General features: G+C 41.1%; 2 protein-coding genes across 5 annotated transcripts; both read right to left on the bottom strand.

Annotated features, from left to right (window-relative positions):
* Window positions 1-117: 117 nt before the first annotated feature.
* On the bottom strand, window positions 118-3,721 carry aldh3b4 (aldehyde dehydrogenase 3 family, member B4; the record flags this gene model as incomplete). Its single annotated transcript, XM_083785017.1, has 10 exons — window positions 118-317; window positions 475-574; window positions 674-840; window positions 963-1,352; window positions 1,448-1,529; window positions 2,194-2,279; window positions 2,371-2,491; window positions 2,774-2,884; window positions 3,043-3,238; window positions 3,660-3,721. The coding sequence occupies 10 exons, from the start codon at window positions 3,719-3,721 to the stop codon at window positions 118-120; spliced, it is 1,515 nt and encodes a 504-aa protein (XP_083641143.1).
* A 4,570-nt stretch (window positions 3,722-8,291) lies between these two features.
* On the bottom strand, window positions 8,292-19,157 carry ube3b (ubiquitin protein ligase E3B). 4 transcript variants are annotated; one of them, XM_083784609.1, is made up of 29 exons: window positions 19,026-19,060; window positions 18,838-18,895; window positions 18,475-18,610; window positions 17,853-18,021; window positions 17,559-17,676; window positions 17,038-17,097; window positions 16,837-16,941; window positions 16,633-16,729; window positions 16,443-16,528; window positions 16,031-16,113; window positions 15,471-15,576; window positions 15,251-15,371; window positions 14,873-15,050; window positions 14,594-14,760; window positions 13,758-13,925; window positions 13,395-13,566; window positions 13,176-13,294; window positions 12,900-13,014; window positions 11,813-11,912; window positions 11,599-11,718; window positions 11,313-11,489; window positions 10,898-11,008; window positions 10,664-10,801; window positions 10,446-10,511; window positions 10,290-10,348; window positions 9,904-10,086; window positions 8,852-8,963; window positions 8,617-8,709; window positions 8,292-8,489 (listed from the first exon to the last, which is right to left on the bottom strand). In XM_083784609.1, the coding sequence occupies exons 4-29, from the start codon at window positions 18,011-18,013 to the stop codon at window positions 8,298-8,300; spliced, it is 3,207 nt and encodes a 1,068-aa protein (XP_083640735.1). In that variant the 5' UTR covers window positions 18,014-18,021; window positions 18,475-18,610; window positions 18,838-18,895; window positions 19,026-19,060; the 3' UTR covers window positions 8,292-8,297. The 4 variants fall into 4 exon arrangements, with proteins under 4 accessions (XP_083640735.1, XP_083640732.1, XP_083640733.1 ...); XM_083784606.1 differs by lacking the exon at window positions 18,475-18,610 and having other exon boundaries at window positions 19,026-19,157; XM_083784607.1 differs by lacking the exon at window positions 19,026-19,060 and having other exon boundaries at window positions 18,740-18,858.
* Window positions 19,158-19,295: the final 138 nt, after the last annotated feature.

Here is a 19,295-nt window from a genome sequence, read left to right as displayed (position 1 = left end):
GATAAAGACATCACAATGCATTTTGTTTCTCATTCATTTTTATTGCACCATGTCCAGTATTTGAATGTCAGGGTCTGGACTGTTCAGCTTTCTTTCCAAATGTCATCACCCGACCTCTCATAAAATCTGGCACCAGCCCCCGCTCTTCTGAGAGAGTGTGCTGGCCCATGTCATTAGAGACAGATTGCGGTTGTCATAGGGTGGATAACGCAAGTAGGTGACACATTCAAATCGTGTGCCTCTTAGCAGGCACGATTTCCTGTGAGAAAATGTGTCGAAGCTGTTGCGCCCATGGTAGGAGCCCATTCCACTTGCCCCTGTCAAGTTTAAAGAGATTTTATATATTATTGATCCCATTCACACACACCCCCCCAAGTTACATCATCCTGAGAGGGTTGGACCCCCATACACACTAAACTTGGCATAATTTGTAGTCCCATGTGTCATTTGTAAGGTTGCGTACTACAGACTTACCAACTCCACCAAAAGGCAATGTCACCATGAGGCTCTGCAGGACGCTATCATTGGAACAAAAGCTCCCACTAGATGTCTCAGTCATTAGCCTTGAAATGACCTGCAAAAAAGGATGATGTGCTCATGAATAGAATATGCACTGGCAGCACAAGTAATGTACATTGAATAATGAATATAAATATGTGTGCTTAGTTATTACCTTGCTGTTGGTAGAGTAAGCATACACACAGAGAGGCTTCTCTTGCCGATTAATGAAGGCAATTGCCTCGTCTACATTGTTAATGGTTAGAACTGGAAGAACCGGGCCAAAAGCTTCATGTTGCATGATGGGGTCCGAATCTACCACCTCTGTCAGAATTGTTGGTGCTAAACACAAGATCGAAACAAACCATCCATTACAAATATGTACAGTATAACACAGTATTTGCACATTATATAGTGCAAACTTTTGTGCATAAAGGAAAAACTCCCAAATAGATTACCATTACCAATGTATTTTTCTGCTTCAATCACCTTCCCACCCATGGCCACCTTCCCAGACCTCAACAGCAGGTCTCTGGTACGGTTCAAGGTCTCCATATTCACCATGCGCCCAAAGCTATGGGACTCACGGGGATCAGAGCCATAGAACTGTATCAGACAGCATTTCAGGGCCTGGACCAGCTTTGCTTTGACATCAACATGGCACAGGATGTAGTCAGGCGCTACCACACTCTGCCCAGCATTATGGAAACGTGCCCAGGCAATGCGTTGTGCTGTGATAAGGAGGTCACATTCCTGGTCCACATAACATGGGTTCTTGCCACCCAGAACGAGTGTAACAGGTGTCAGTGTGCGAGCTGCAGCCTGAGCCACTCTGCTTCCATCCTCCTTGTTTCCTAGTGATAGTTGAAATGACAGTTTATAAAATCTAATTAAGAATGAGTAACCACAAAAACAACGTATTTTGACAGCTGATCATACTCATCTTTACCTGTAAAGAAGATGTGATCAAAATAGAGTTCCGCAATTTCAGCCAAGTAATTTGGGCCTGCAAGCATCACATGGAAGCACTCCTTGAAAACGAACAAAAAATGAATTAGGTTAAATTTAAATGTTTGCATCAGGGATAAAATAGGTGTCTTTATTTTATACTGTTAACAATTTAGGCGTTTAGCAGATGCAACTTACAGTAAGCAAAACAAAACATACTGTATGCCATTTCAGCCATGTTCATTATGCAGTTTACCAGTGACAAAGGTGACTGGTACACTTCAGAGATGACTCAGATGAGCCATCATAACGCCTCAGTACATTATTTAAAATACATGGCAGCACAGTTTGTAATTTGTTGGCAATGGTGGCATGTATTTATTTAGGATGTTATTTATTCAGAAACACTATACCATAAGCTAGTGCCACTGCCACGGTATACTGCATTTCTACAATTTGTTGTACAATCGTTTCTTGAAATATGACCAGATCTAGGACTTTTGGTTAATACAGTAGTTGCAGAAAGTGAGGGTAGGAAAACAGGTTTCCATTTTGATGCACTAAAACCAACTATTGAATAGATTTAAGTCTTTGATCATAAGAATTGAATCATCAGCCCGCTGCCCTAATACTTCCCCAAATAGAAAGCGTTGTTAACTTGTTACTCAATCTAGTTGGGATTTACAAGAAAGGAGCTCCAAGCCTTCGCAATAACAGTGGTAGCTTATAGAATACTATATTACTCACATTATGTAGATATGAGGAGATGAGGCGATGTAGAAGCTCTGCTGTGTGAGGGGTGCACTGAGAGGGGTTGATTATTGCACAGTTTCCTACAAAGATTAACACAACATATGAATGGTCAAACTATTGGTAAGGGTGGATATAAAAATATAGTCTAAATTAAATTTGTTTTAACGGCACCTGCTGCGATGGCCCCTACCAATGGCACCAGACACAGTTGGACAGGACTACACCAGGATCCTATGATCAACACCACACCCAGGGCCTCATTCACCACCAGACACTCATCTAATGTGGTGGACTACATCAGTAAGATAACAAAACAGCTCAAAATTAGTTCACATCAAGTCAAGTTGAGCCACGGTCATCAGTAAGCAGGCACCTTGCAGTCTAAAGGATACGCATTAGCCCATTTTAATCTTTAAATTATGTAAAGACCATTTTGGTTCTCAGCTTCTAATCTGGTGGGCCCAGTACAATGCATTGCTTTGTACCCTGGCGACAGCATGTTCTAAATCTCACCTAAGATTGCAAGGGAAAATGCCGATGACAATGCTTGGAAAAATATTTACATGAATCTCACCAGATTCCTTTCCACACGTTGTGGTTCCATCCATTTCTTCAGGTTGTTGATAGCATAACAAGCCTCATTCTTCACAAGAATGAGCTCTGACACAACTGTCTCAAACCGTGACTGGGAAACGGGTACAAAAGTAAGCTACCATCACTAAAATATCTGAAACAAATCATCTCTTTAGCAATTATACCTTCTGACTGTAGAAACCTGCATTATTTCAACGTGAACACTACAAACATAAACTTCAATATTATGGGTGCTTTAGTAGTCCACACCTTATGGAGGTCCCTTCCAAGAGCATCCACAAATTCACACTCATGTTCCACCAGCATACGCACTAGGGCCTCAAGCTGAGCCAGTCTGAAGGATTCCTGAACTGTGCGCCCGGCTTGGAAGGCATGTCGCGCCCGCTGCAGCAGCTCTGCACTCGTCACATGATGTGGCTTCAAACAAGGCTCTCCTTGCCTGGTCCTGGAACACAAAAGATGGTTAATAGTAACTAGTTAACATAAATCATGTGTGGTCTAAATATCTGTCCAAATACGTTCAACACCATTATATACAGCGCACACACACACACACACACACACACACACACACACACACACACACACACACACACACACACACACACACACACACACACACACACACACACACACACACACACACACACACACACACACACACACACACACACACACACACACACACACACACACACACACACACACACACACACACACACACACACACACACACACACACACACACACACACACACACACACACACACACAGTAGGGGTTCTACAGATCCATACCTGGCTGTAAACAAGTTCTTGAGCTTAGTCCAGTTACCCTGGGTAAACATAGTACCTTTCCTTTCCTTACCTTCTGCATGTTAAGCGGCCATTCCTTTGACATGCATAACATGCCCTTCCTTTTCCACTCATTCTAACAAAACATATTGCAGGTCTTTTCTAGTAGATTATATTTGCAGTTAAGGTTTAAGCCTATTCAGACTGACCAGTTGAGAAACCAGCTATGAAATTCCTGTATTTTCAGCCAATCAGGGTTGACTTTATGTTCCCTCAGGGTTGGAGTTAGTGTTACAAACTTACAATTAAAATTAACAGAGGGGAGTTAGGGTTGGATTTTCTATATAAACTTTAAAACAGGGGTCTTATTTTTATTGTCTTATTTTGTGATGGAACCGGGGAGGGTGGGGTTTATGTGGGGTTGTTGGTCTACAAAAATTGAAATTCCTATAAATAAATAAATTAAAAAAAAGAAAAAACCAGGGGTCTTCATTTTTCAGGCCAAGGACCCCTTAGCTGAGACAGAGAGAGAGTTGAAGCACTTAAACCCTCCAACACTTTGTAAACCTGACCTTTGGCCCGGTACTTGGTCTGCTCTTTTTTTCCCTGTCTACGCCGTCGCCAAACCCCTTTGCTGAAAATAGCCGATCTACCATAGATTAATATTCCCCTCGGAATAGGGATGCGAGGATTCAAGTGGTTAATGTAAACATAAAAAATAAAAAAAAGTTCCTATCACACAAAGATTTGGCAGCCCCCCCCCCCTGCTTTAAAACAACTGTGTCAATTTAAGTGATCATTTGTCCAAACCAAACCTAACCTGCTAGATTAGCAGCCTTGTCTAGCCTTGTGTTCAGAAACAATCATTTTCCAATCATTGCATTTATATAGTCATTTAGTTGTCACAAAATCCCAGAAAGGTGTGCCCAATTGGTGTAATGCTGCAGGTGTGCATTTACCTTTGTACGGTTTTAAACCAGTTAGTAGGAGAAGGGCTTTGTCGACTAGTCATCATTAATGATCCAGTGATGATATGGATAGGTATCCAGAACCCATGCAGAGTAGACAGGTTAACCTGTCATGAAGTACAAGGAGTGAGCACAGAATAGAAAATGGGTTTTGGGGTGTGCAGAACATAATCCACAGTTTAGGAGGGAAAAAACAACAACGTATCAGAAACTCAATTGCCCCTCCTATAGTACTTTTAAATGTTGCAAATATGTCTCGAAGCTACAGGTTTACTCATTGATCTTTGCAACAATGAACAATATGCCTGCAGAATACTAAGTACTAGGTAGGCCTACTATAAGTATGTTATGGTTTAAAACGTTAAGAAGTTAGTAATCATTTCAAGTGTTTGTTCTGTAACAGGTCTGCCCCTCTCTCCAGAAAATATGGTCACCAATTTCATCCAATAAGGAGAGGAGAGAGAACCCATTTATTTATTATCAATTTTTACCAATTCCAATTTTTGTCTGCTCATATTTTTGTGTAATTACTTCCGATTTCACTTCTCCTATACTGAATGAGGTTTCTCCTGACCGGATGATGAATAGGTATTTTCTGATCACTATAGAGCTGGAGAGGCAGGAAGAGCCGTTTCGGAATACTCTTTAGCAATCATCAGAATATAGTTATTCAACACTTACTTTAACAAAACACAAAAATAATCTTTAAATACTATACTGTAGCCTACCTGACAGCAAAACCATGTAAAACAGGTAGGTTTTAACTTGGAGCAAGACAAGTAAGGCAGGTGCATATAGTTAATTAATTATGATAATCAAGGCAATGGCAGCCTATGCTGCTGAAAAAACACACAATATGCTGTTAATGTTTTATATAATAATGGTTTACATGACTTAACAATTGTTAACATTGTTAATGTCTCACAGAAGAATGAGTATCTTACACATGGACAGGTTTTTACATGGGAATTGCCTTTTCAACAACTTATTTCACATAGTGCAGCCAGTTTCTAAGGCTATGTTCACAGATCAGATTTTTGGCCAATACAGATTGGAATCAGATTGTTTTTTTTATCAAAAGAAAAAACGGATGTAAACTGATTTTTACAAATGAGATTGACGATTGAGCCTTGTTCAGACTGCATAAAATCTGGATAGGAAAACCAGATTGGGCCAGTCTGACAAGGCATCACTTCTATAAAGGGGTCTGTCCTTCAATAGGAGTGTTGCACTTGAGCTGGATTCAGCCAGCTTCAGCAGTCCACTGGAGCATTTGCATTCATTCTGATCTACTGTTGTTACTGTAGATTCCATGACATCATTTAGAACTGATGAGTGACCTCATCAAACAACAGACAAAGCTCATGAGGTATCTTTCATCTCTCTTGCACACTACACAACAATGTTTCAGCAAAGACTGGACAATAACAGGAAAGGGGACATTAAGCTCATTATAAGTGATATCCTCAAGAAAGTTTTTTTTGTTTGTTTATCAAAGATTATAAGAACAGGTTCACTTCATCTAAATTTAATATAATTAGGGATATATTACAATATGTTTGCATTTAATTAGTAAAGTTAGTAGTGGCCATAATATTGTTTAGACAAATAGTGATATGTTGGAATATATTCTTCTTGTCTATATTAGTCTTTCATCACTCGCAACACCCCCCCCTCCCCAAAAAAACCTCTTTGTGCATAAAATTGAAAATTTGCTATTTTTAATTATTTAAACCTTTTTCAGTTCTTTTAAAATTGTAGTGCCCTCACTGGTAATAAACAATAAGTAACTTAAATTACTACACTACAAGTAATTCAACCCTGTTTCATGTAATGAGTATACCATTCACCCTTAAGCCTGATTTGTACTTGGTTGCACATCAATGTCACGCAACAAAAATAGCCGATCTACAAGCTCATTTGTCGCACTGCAACACGTTGTGAGGGCGCAGGTCGGCTATTTTTTGGTGTAAAACACTAGTGCACAACCAAGTATTAGTAGTAGTAAGCCGTATTTCCCTTTATCAAATGCCACAAGCTGAGCAGAATTAGTGTGCAAGAGAACATCTCTATAGGAGACATCAGAACAAGCCTTCAAATTCAGTTCATGAACCAGTCTGTGACATCATTTTTTTTCCCCCACATGGCTTAAAAAAGTCCAGAGATGAGAGAGAAACCTTCTGTAACTCTCCTTGTTTGTTTGTATTGGTAGAACAGTGGTTGGGTTTCAGCTGTTTCTTCTTAGGTGCAGGGAACGTTCAAGTACCTTGCCCCTATGTATGGCTTGATTCCGAGAGACTCAAGACAATCAGACATATAATAGCAGGGCGGACACACACACAAACAGTACATGAGGCACTCAGCATTATTCAAAGATGTAGTGAAAAATCGCATTATATCGGTAATTAATACAAACAGTAACATCACAGATTGACTTTGTGGTTCACGTTTTGGGGTGAATGACGTGGATCAGCTTGGCCTGCTGCCAACAGGCAGAAACTCACAAATAATAAAAACATCCCCAGATACAGCAGAGGATGACATCTTTGTCTTGAGTAAACAAACAGCATGATGAAAGACTCAGGGACTTGGGGTGTCTGATACAATTCTGTGTAGAAAAACACACGGCCATAGCCGTCAGATGACTATAAGGTCTTAACACATTCTGACCTGAGATCAGATTCATACGAGGTTTCCGCCGGACACACACTGGTCTGATGAACCCATTCTGACCTGAGATCAGATTCTAAAAATGTCAGTCGCTCTTCGATTTTTCAAAAATAGCAGACCTACAAGCTCGTATCGCGCCACTCGGTGGCGCGATATGAGCTTGTAGATCTGCTATTTTTAAATAGCTAAAGCATAACATGATGCTGACACCAAAATGGGTGCCCGGTCAGAATGGGTTAAGTAGGGAGAAATGGAATGAGGTCACCAGGATTTAGTTCCATAATCCACATGGGATATAAGGTAATCAACACAGGGCCACTTATCATGGGCCATTTCCCCTTTATAAAATTTGAACATGAATCAATGATTTGTCTTCTCTTCATAAAAAGGTGCATCATGTTCCACAATACTTCTTAAAACACATCTAACAGCCTAAAGTTACTTGGATAATAGAATCCAAACGGGTAAGTATATTAACAATGCATCCCTTGGACTGTTTTTGCTCAAGTGAGTCTCTCATGTGTCTAATGGCTTGCATTGTATCTGTATTGCTTTCCACTTTGCTTGACATGGTTGTGTTCGATTCATGAATCATTCTGTTAAGCCTGAGAAGTAGAGATCTAGCCAGGATATTTCTGCATTTCTTCAAATTACAGTATAGTATATGATGTATTCAAATTCATGAGTGGTTGAGCAAATGCTTAAAAATCTAATCATGCTGCAAAAAAGAAAAGAAAAAACAGCATTCTCTTTGTTTCCCCCCTCCAGAACAGTATATATGATGGCCAATGATTGCAAAAAAGGTTCTATAGGCAGCAATGGGTAGAATCATCCAGTGAGTGGCTGGCTGGACGTCCCCAGAGGGACTGTGCCGAAGGAGAGTGAAGCTTGTCTTGTTTGAATTAACAGAGACAAAAGGAAAAGTACACAGCTCCTTTATGATTCCTCTTTCACTTCTGATGCTCCACTGAAGTGACAGGCACCAGTTCAGGCAAGCCTTGACCCCCTTGTTTGGGTCCGGCTGCTTGGAAAAGCCCTGCTGTGCAGACTGTCCTGGTGCAGCTCAGCCTCAGTTAAGAGAGTTCAAAGCCTGTGTTCATACTGATGGCGTAGCGCAGCTTGTCACGCAGAATGCTTTTCTTGCTGTAGTTGGGCAGCTTGAGCAGGTTGAAGCAAGTGGATGAGGTGGGCAGACGTCCACCGGGCTCCTTCTTCCGAATGGTGAAGAAGCCCCTGAGGACACTGCCGAGGGTGTCTCCAGTGTCCTAGACACAAGAATGTAAACTTTAACACATTTCTTGAGCACAAACAAGACATTGAAGAAACGGAAAGCAATATAATTCTACACAAAGCAGGGGTGTTATACTGTTCCCTTTCCCCCGTCTTTCTTACCTGGTCATCTGAAACCTCTACGCAACGGATAGAGAAAGGTGGTTTGAGGTAGGCGAAACCTAGAAGAGGCGGCCTTGAGCAGCTAGTCACAAACTATAAGAACACAATAACAACAGAGGACAAGAAAATCTCTTATAATACAGATTATGAAGCAAATTCAATATATGTAATTGGCCTACTTCAGGGGTGGTTATAAAAGTCTGATAGTAGATATGGACATAAGAAGAGAGCTCACTTTGAGGAACATAGACCTCTCGTCAGCGTTGAAATCACTGGACAGGATGTCCCACAGCCAGATGATGACCCGATGACTGCTGTGAAATCCTCCATAATAAACAGTGTGCTTCCTGGGAAAGTGAGAAATACATAATAATAACTGTCTCCCCTTTAGTAGTTGTTGGGGTCTTTTCCACAGTACATTTTCACATACGTAGAATTTATATACCCGTACTAACTAATACCAACCATACTAACTAATGGCAGTGCCATTAATACAGCACTGAGGAGCAGTTAGGGGTTAATTCTCTTGCTCAGGGACACTTCGACACAGACTGGGAGGACTGAAGGACGAACTGGCGACCTTCCGATTCCCAGACTGCCTCTCAATCCACTCAGCTACTGCTGACCCTACAAAAACAATCACTCCCTGACCAGAAATCGAACCTGGGCTTCTCCTAAACAGCTAACCATTATACCATCAGATGCAACATGGTCAAGAGCAAAATACTAAATACAGAATCTTCACCAAAATTGTCATTGGTTAATCACAAATGAGACATTTTATTGCATGCGGTTGAATAGGGCAAGTGAAAAAAGAGCTGTAATCTGATTTTATTTTATTAAAAAAATCGTGGGATAAAATGTATTTAAAAAAAAAGGATATGCTTCAGTGTCGGGTGAATAAAGTCAATGTTTGTTTTGTAAACGCCATTGACAATGAAGGGAACATTTACATATTGCCTCTTTATTGTTAATGGCGTTTAATGTTTGTGTTGGCACCGTTTGTTTTACATCACCAAGTACGAACACAATCGTAGGGTTTAACTACCTAGCAGAATATGGGCATTTAACTTATTTTAACAAACTGAAAAAATCACTTACTGCACCTTTAATTATTAACTGTGTAAACATTTCCCCTTTTGTTATGTGTAGCATAGATTTTTGTTCATAAAACATGAAAGGATACCGCAAGCAAGCATCCTAACAAATCACGGAGCATTGAATGAAATAGCAAAAGACAGCATTATAAAGATATTGAAGGAAGGGCATGTCAGAGAGGTTCCATACTTGAGGTCGTCCAGATCGATCTCGGCATTGTCCCCCGAAACCAGACGCTGAACTTCAGGAGTGGAAAACATGTGCAACCACTCTGGGTTGATAATGCTGCGGAACCCACGGATAAACGCTGTGGTCTGCTCCTTGATCTGTGTGTGCATCCGGAAATGTGCCATGAGGTGTATGTAGCTGATCCTATGAGAGAATGCATTTGGTGGAGATGGAGATGTGGTCAGACTCAGAGGGTGATCAAACAGTGAAACATCATACATACAGTACAACCGTATGCAGTTAAAAGTACAACCATACACACTAGTATACAACATTGTACTGTATATTAGTACTTAAACACGCGTGTTACAGCATATTTTTATAGGATCTGATAAAAATGTACACACTTGTTTTCATTGGTGACTGGCATGGTCTTCCCTCCCGGTATCAACTCATGACAGACCAGCTGGAAGGGACGGGATTTCAGAATTACAGATGATTTGTCTTGATGAAAAGTTTTAAATAATTTCACTTCGTATTTTATACATGGCTTTAGGACATACCTGTCCCATGACATCCTCATCATAAGACAACGTCAGTCCTAGATCCCCTACATCACCATCATAGCGCTGAAAACCCAAACATGAAGTCTCCCTCAAATCAAATAAATGAATCAACTGGAACAATGTTAACCATGAATAAATGCCCATGCAATTTCAGGGGGGGGCGGGGGGATAATAATTAGCCATTAAAGACTTTTGGAGAAGCATTAAATATTGACCTTGATGGATGTGAGATTCTTGTAGAACTCAGAGTCCAGTGAAGGCAGCTCATCAATGGAGCTGTAAAATGTGCTGTGGTGGTGTCCTAAGACCTGACTTAGGAAGAAGGAGGCGAAGGGGACATCCACAACAATGCCCTGAAAACACAAAAGTAAATTAGACACTCGCTGCACCTTGGAAGGTGCTTCTGCGTTCAGTACCACAACAATAAATAAGAACTTCCTCAAACATACCTCATACATTGCTTTGCCAAGCATTTTCCCCACAAATTCAAAGAGCTGCAGATGGTTCTCGTGGATGTAGGATGTAGGTGAAGGATATAACCTTTCATTTCCACTGGTAGTCTATGGTGAAACAAATATCATCTTAATGGTAAGAATCGGCAGGTACAATCTGAACGCTTTCTTCTTGTCTTGCCTGACAGAGAGGTAATTGCAACAATGTCCAAACCACAAATCTAGTATCCAATCTGCCATGCCGGCTCTGCTTCAAATTGCTTCATTGACATTGTTTAACAGGTATCCCACCTGACACCAGGGCTGACATTCCTCAATAGTAGAGCAGGCAGACCACCTCCAACAAGTATCTAGATGTGCTAGCTGCTAGTAATATTGTATTGACTTCAATTTGGATTTAAAAGAGAATTACCTTAAAGAGGTTGAGTGCAGGATTAAACACTTTCTTGATGATCTCCTCTAGAAACTCTTTGAAGACACCATCCTGGTCAATACCTGCCTCGTCTACTCCCAGGTCATTGACAAACTTCACACGGATGACACCTTTGATGGAATTCACAGGCAGCCGACGGAGCTGGTCATATCCATCCTTAAGGAGAGAACATTACAGACATTAATCTGAGACTGTGGTTATAATATATAAAAGTAATGGCATTTTATTCCATGCCAAATACTTCCTAGGCTAGCTCCATCCATACCTCCAACATCCGAGAGCGGCGGATGGTAATATGGGTGACGTGCGGTGAGGCAGAGTTCGTCTCCACCAATCCCAAACTCTCCTTTTCTTTTGTCACAATGTTCCGAAACAACAGCACCCTCTGCAATGGGTGGGGCAATTCAAAGAGAAATGAATATGAAAGCAGCACTACGCCTGCAATTAAAAGGAAATAATCCAATAAACTGCATACTCACATTTTTATGTGGAATGACATGGGGGATGTACTGCAGTAAAAGCTGGGCTCTTTTCTTGCCCTTCTCCAGCTCTTGGAACAATAGGCTGGGCTTCAGGTCCCTGAGAGCAACCACAGCCACAGAAACAGATTGAAGCACTGAGTAGTGACTATACTCTGATTAACCCATTCTGACCTGAGATCAGATTCTAAAAATGTCTTCTACATCCTGACAGTTTTCATTCTTTTTTTTAATATATTTTTTTATCCCACGATTTTGTAACCCATTTTTCACCCCTGTGTCAATCATCTAATGTGATCCTGGGCTCTACACACCCTCCACCAACCTAGTCCCCATATATGGGGGACAAGGGGAGAGCAACGGACTTGAACTCATGCTTCCTTCATGCCTGAGTGTCCAAGTTGCTCCTTTACACCTGACAGGGGGGAGTTTTTCCTGGTTGGACGTAGCGCGTGGAAGGAACACGTTATTCCAACCAGTTCCTTTCCCCTCCATCAGGCGCCCCGGCTGGCCAGGGGGAGGCAGTTTAGTGACCAGGATTACTGCATGTTTTTTGTGAGGGTACCTACCCCAGGGGACACGGGGAGAACATGCAAACTCCACACAGAAAGGCCCTTTCGCCAACCCCGCCTTCAGGTATGGGCACTAATGACGCAGAGGAGGAAACACGCCGCCAGCGCCCACAGCGTCCCGAGCGGGAATCGAACCCAGGACCTTCTAGCTGTGAGGCGACAGCACTACCAACTGTGCCACCATGCCCTGACAGACAGTTTTCATTCTGACCTGAGATCAGATTCTAAAAATGTCTTCTATGTCAGTCGCTCTTCGATTTCTCAAAAATAGCAGACCTACAAGCTCGTAGCGCGCCACTCGGTGGCACGCTATGAGCTTGTAGATCTGCTATTTTTAAATAGCTAAAGCATAACGTAATGCTAACGCCAAAACGGGTTCCCGCCCAAAATAGGTTAAATAGAAAAGCTCACTTGTTCCTCTGTGTACAATGTTACTAGACTATTGTAGTAAGACAAAAGACACCGGAAGTGATGTAATGATTCAATGTTCTTTTTGAATGAGGTGAATCTCTCACTTGCGCAGCCAATGGTCATCAGGGGTGAACCTCCTTCTGCAGTCTCGCTCATAGAGCGCCATCAGCCAGCCATGAACACTGTGAAACAGCTCCAGTTTCTCTCCTTTGGCATTTTCTGTTGTCAGACAAGAATATACAGAGATAAAACACTCACATCCAACCTTGATGAGCTGATTTTGGACCGAATAAGTAATGAATACGGTATGATGACTTCTTGAGTAGAGATAATTGCTAAAATCTGTATTATGAAGATTAAAAAAGGTGAGGCTTATTCACCTAAAATACCATCCCATATCATCTTGAACACAAACGTGTTCAGAAATGAGGAGATGGTGAGAAGTTCTTCTATCTTGAAAGATGTCTGTTCCTCATAGACCTCAATGTCATCTAGAATTCTAGAACACATACAAAAAATTGCATGTCTTCAAATGTAGCTATAGAGTTAAAGTAGTTGCTCTCTTGCACAGCATGTACAGTAATTATGATTATTATTACGTGATGAGGTGCCGTGAGCAGTCACAGAAGAGCATGAGCATGGCCAAGAGCTGCTTGGATTCTTCTGTGTCATTGTTTAGGCACTCCATGAACAGTTTCAGGCCTCCTTGAGGACCCAGCTCACAGATGAAAGCCCAAAGTTTAGGCAACAGATCATCAAGGTGTGTGAGACCTGCACAGAATTAAGACAACGCCTTCCATAAATTATCCATTTTGTGTGCAGTTATAGAAAGATGTTAATTAATCAATTTATTACTCCCAAGAGATGGTACGAAAACAGTCCATTTCGTTACATTTGTACATTCTCAGTTAAATTAACACACTGACGATTTTACTGTGTACATGTAACCCTGTGGCACTGACCGGTGAGAATCTGGAGTCTTATCTGTGTCAGCGTCGAGAGAGCAGTCTGGTAGAGAACACAGATGCTGCACACCTTCTGAACTTCAGCAGAGTCCACACGCTTCCCTCCCACTGGCTTCAGGATGTTTCGTACTGAAGCCGACTTCTGAAATGCCCTCTTGAAGAGACCTGCCACAACACAGCCACAAAACACAAGACAGTCAAAACAGAAGGGGATTCAGAATAAATAAAAGGGTTACATGCTTGGTAACATTAATGATCCTTTTCAGTTATCAAGTCTAGTGAAGCCAATGTTAAAGGTGATATTGATCAAAGAAAATTATGTTGAGCTTTTGAAAAGTAGTAAGTAAAGAATACAAGTATTGTGTTATTATGATTGTGAAATATTTGATAGCTGTGTGCCTTTGCCATGTCTCGCGTCATCAACTCAGGCTGACAGACAGACAATAAACAGCTCACTGCTCTCTGTATGTGGAGGTGATCACCCGGGGGGTTGTGGCATAAAATGTTTGAGAACTCCTGCCTTATACAGTATACCTGTACATAACTCTGGGAAATAAGTTTAGTTTAGTTTAGTTTATTTGATCATCCTTCAGTTTCAAATACAATATTTACAGACAATGAATGGAAGCTGTTACAAAACAAAACAAAACATGAAGATGATCAAAAGGAATAGGCAGAAGCTAAAAACGTATAAATGCCTATCCTACTACAGAACATGATTCGTAATACTCATTACAGGAATCTCAAGCAACAGATGTGTTGTGATGTGGACTGTCGTGCGACATTTAGTAGCTCAATGTGGTCTATACTAAAGCACTTTTAATATAACTCACTCTTAACTGGTAGATTGTTTTGCGATGTGCTAGGCTGTGGGGGAGGAGGAGTCGGCTCCTGACTCTCCAACTTTTTAGAGAGGACATCACTGAAAAGCGTTCGGATAACAGCAACACCCCACAGGTACTGCAGCTGTTTGGTGACCAGCGGCATTGACTCATTCAAACTGCAGAGAATAAGAGAGAGGACAATCAGAGAAGAGATTAATTTAAATATGTGTCACACTAAATTAACTAAGTTATCGATCGAAATAAAAGAGAATGTCTCGTCTTGCTGACCCATAGTCTACAGTCTGGGAGAACCAGCCCAAAACTGGGTGCCAGTGCGTGAGGTTGGATTTCTTTTGGGACACATATCTCTGGCAGTAGGACAGCATGTCAGTCAGGTCCTTCACAAAATGATTGGCCTCTTCCTCCAGGACCTTCTCATTGAGGTAGCCCAGGTGTATCAAGTTACCTACCATACAAAGAAAAATATGAAATACTACAAACATGCCATATGCTTGAAAAACAGTATTACTTAGCTATATTAGCTATATATATATATATATAGCTATATATTAGCTATAACCAAACAGTTAATGATATGGGCTTACTTGTCCATAGTTACACATTTGTAAAAGCCACTCTCATTGTCTAATTTAAAAGATAGCCTACCCAGTAAGCAGAGTGTGTGGCTGCCTTCCAGACAAACACATATGTCTAAACACTGTTCTTCACGACTGAGAAATAGAATGAACTTCCGCAGCAAGCCATGAGTCTGTATGGAGGCCATGCACTGCCAAATAAAGAAGATACAATCAAAGACAGTCAACCTGTAGACACAGTGACCAAATGAGTCAAATTAATCAAACACTTATTTTGTTAAAGTGTTTACCTCTGGGGTGAGTACACTGAGATGGGATACAACTGCTGGAACTGACATGACGTGAATCAGGAACGATCTCAGCAGGTTATCAGAAAAATGAGCAGCAATGACCGGTCTGGGGAAAAAATACATACAGCTTTAAACACAACAAGCCGACATCGGGCCGTATGGACGCCAACTATGGTCGCTGAAAATCGGTTGTACAATGTGTGGCGGTGGTAGTGAGGTGTCCAAGTGGGGGGTACGTGTCATTATTCCAACGGCACGTTGGTCCAACTCACCCCATTACTAACCCCATCCCTAACCCTAACCGCACGCGAAGCCACGTTGTCGGACTAATGCGCCGTCGGAGTTACGAGCGGATCCCCCTAGTGGGTCAGTCAACAGATTCAAATGTTGAATAGGGGGGGGGGGTCTCTCTCGTATCTGCCCAGTGCAAACACAGGGAGAGAAAAAGATAGAGCGAGGAAGAAAGGGAGAGTGAGTGTGCATGTGTGTGAGTCAGTGTCTGCTCCATTTTAAATATCACAGAGACTGAGATTCTTCCGATGACAGCTTACCAGCCTTACCTTAATGACAATGTGAATATTGCTGTTAGAGTGCCCTTTGAGAGAGAAGGTCTGGAACGAGCCAAGCCATTAGTAAGCACGATCTATACAAGAAAAACAAAGGTGAAGTTAAAAATCACACCTGTGTGAAGTGAGGGGCGCTCTAATCAATACCAACCTTGAAACATAGCGTAGTTAAGTCCCTAAGAATTGTGGTCCCTTATTGGCCAAGGGTTTCCACTGACATGCCTACCGACAGCCGATTTGCTCAGACACATATGACGTAAATTCTCCATTCATTGTCAATAGCATTTAATGTTTGTGTTAAGACAGAATCTACACTATAGCTGTTTATAGCTCTCATACTGTATCTAGCGCCCCTCAAAAATAAGGCATCAAATAAAAAAAAGAACTGTATGAACTGTTACAGTACCTGTAGCACAGAATAGAATCCCTTTTGATTGAGATGCCCCATAATATTCTCACAAAACCTGGTCAATGCGGGTTTCAGAGCCTCTCCTTGAATAAAGAAGGGAGCACGATTATTATTACTTATTTTCAACAAGCCTGTCACCCAATAATTAAATGTGTTCAGTGACAACTGTAACCGATCAGAGACTGACCTTTCCCTCGTGCTATCTTCCAAGTCGAAACATCTGTGAAAGTCACCAGCATGGTGAGGTACAGTGTTACCAATTTATTGTCCTGAAGTATGTCAGGCTGCAATAAGAATAAGTCAAATAGGTTAACACTGATGTGAATAAAAAAATCACTGGATTCAAATTACTTTTCAAAAGTAACTAGTGGTGCTTTGATGCAAAACTTGCCTTTAGGTTTTTCAGTAGCTGACAGGAGACCCAAAGAACATCTTTAATCTGTTTGAGCCAAGGAATGGTGAGGTCTTTGGAAAGGGCCAAGGACACATACCACACCTGCCATCCAAATGACAGAACAGTCACTGAGTGAGAAAAATAGTACTTTATCTAAAAGCTGCTTGTTTGTAAAGAAAAAAGTTAAAGCATACTCACTTTAGGTTCATTTTCAATCTCCATACTGGCAAGTATGGACCGACAAAGCTTCTCAAACCTCTGTATAGTAGGTAGAATTTAAGTGACTGGTTTAAAATCATTCAGCCAAATAACCGACTTAGCTATTGATATAGCCTGGCTATAGACTATAGACTAATATCACTGTGAGATATTGGTCTGGAATATATTTGTGTGAAACCTGCATTTCCAAGGGGCAAATTATGAAATTATGCCTCTGGTGATAAACCTGCTCCATATTTGCATACTGGGCCCTGATTGGTCCCTCACTATTTCGGAGGTAGTGAAATCCAATCGCAACTGAGCGGTGGTGGGCAAAAAATATTTGCACTGGCAGATTTGTCCGGTTTCCACTTACAGTTACAGGTCTTTGATCAAATATGAAAGTATCCCAAATAATAAGGTTACACAATGCCTTATTATAACTAAACACACAATGTTGTCTGTGTAGTACAAATTAGTTAGTTTGGTTAGTCAACACTGTGTAACAAAAGATAACTCACCAACTTATCTTCTTGGCAATAGATGAATAATAATTTCCGAGCAATTTTGAAGATTGATAGTGCATTTCTCTTTGATGTCCCAACTTCAGGAACTTGAAAATAATCATCAACCTCTTTCCTGGTGAGACATTGAAAGAAAAATGTTCATCAGTGTGCTTAAAACTCACATAAAGTCAAATCTAATCATTCTGTAATGTATTTGCATGTGATGTTTGCTTATACCGTAAGTGTGGATCCGTCACACTTCATACCATGTGAATTCATCACATTTAATACCGTTGACGTTGAGCTTACCGTATTTGCTTCTGGAGTCTGCAGCGACAAAGAAATCTCCTAATAAGAGCTTGGATTTGGGTTGCTGCTCTCTCCTTCTCCTTCTGTCCTTTCCTCTCCTCTCTCGCCTGCCTGGCTTTGTCCAGGAACTCTGACTTGGAACTTTGAGTTGCACTAAACATTGTGCACCCTAACAATGAACAAATCAAGATAATAAAATATGATTTTTACACTTCAAACTAAATAGCAGTAGAGGCTTTTCATGAATGTCAATTGATCTTCCATAGTGGAAGAAACAACAGCTATGCTATGTGCAAACTGAGTGTTGTTGATATGTGAGATAAACTGTAATAATTTGGTGTCTGATTAAGATCTTGTAACAATTCACAGTGGAACGGTAATTTAGGCTTTTCCGAGATTGTACCTACTCTACGACCGCGTCTGCACAGAAATTGAGCATTTTCTTTTGAAGGTGGTTACCAATGGTTACAATCCATGCTGTGTAAGAAAAAAGAACTATACAAAATACTCAGTGCAGGGCCTATTTCGCTAAGATCACGTAATTCACTGTGTTGTACCAGCACGATAATCAAGTACAGTAGGGAATCTGATAGATAGTCAAGTGTAATAGCAGTGTCTTTACCTTCAATATTCCCCACTTTTGACTTTGTCTCTGGGCCTTGAGGCTCAGTGGGCGCTATACCTCTTCAATCATTTTGACGCTCAGGACATTCAATATCAGGAAAGCCAAATCAAAGCTGATCATCAACTTGACATCTCTGAAGAAATGGGCGACAGACAGTAAAGATGGAGCTGTGTTAGCTAGCAGCTATAGGGCTAGTTCGTCGCAAGTTAGCTTGATACTGTTTTAGAAAGAATATGAGGGAAATGGTTCAACGTGAACTCACATCATTATTGGATAAAAGTGGGTACTTAGTCAATGACAGCCTGAAAACAGAGAAAACATATAGTTTCCAAAACGTAAACAATAACAAGAGATCCGTACATTGACTGCAGCCATTAATCCCTTGTGTCGCATTTAATGATTCCGGGTAGTAAACTGTCTGTGTGAGAAATGGTGACATATACACCTATATATATTTTTTTTTGACAGGTCGTCTGTTAAACCCAGAACTATTTGTGGTCATGTTACAATTGGCATTATATCATTAAAGGAGTTAATACTGTTTTTACCAGCGGGGGGACGATTCCGACGAGGGGGACCATTTCTCTGTTACGCTTTCAGTGGAAGAATTACGTGGTGACAGATTGACTGCTGTGTGTGATTATCATGTCATTATTACAGAGCATTTACTCATCCTAGATTTAGGAACAGCGGCTGTTGTAGCCTCGGGTAGTTTTATTTAACTGGCCACACATATAAAGGACAGGGCAGTGCAGCATGTTATTATTGAGTGTACCTTTAAGGAGCACGCGCACAGGAAAAGTGACGTCATGTTTAGG

This window comes from Protomyctophum parallelum (assembly GCF_964188405.1).
Source record: "Protomyctophum parallelum genome assembly, chromosome: 15".
NCBI classification, from domain to species: domain Eukaryota; kingdom Metazoa; phylum Chordata; class Actinopteri; order Myctophiformes; family Myctophidae; genus Protomyctophum; species Protomyctophum parallelum.
Note: the sequence above shows the minus strand (reverse complement) of the source record. Positions and strands in the feature narration are given on the sequence as shown.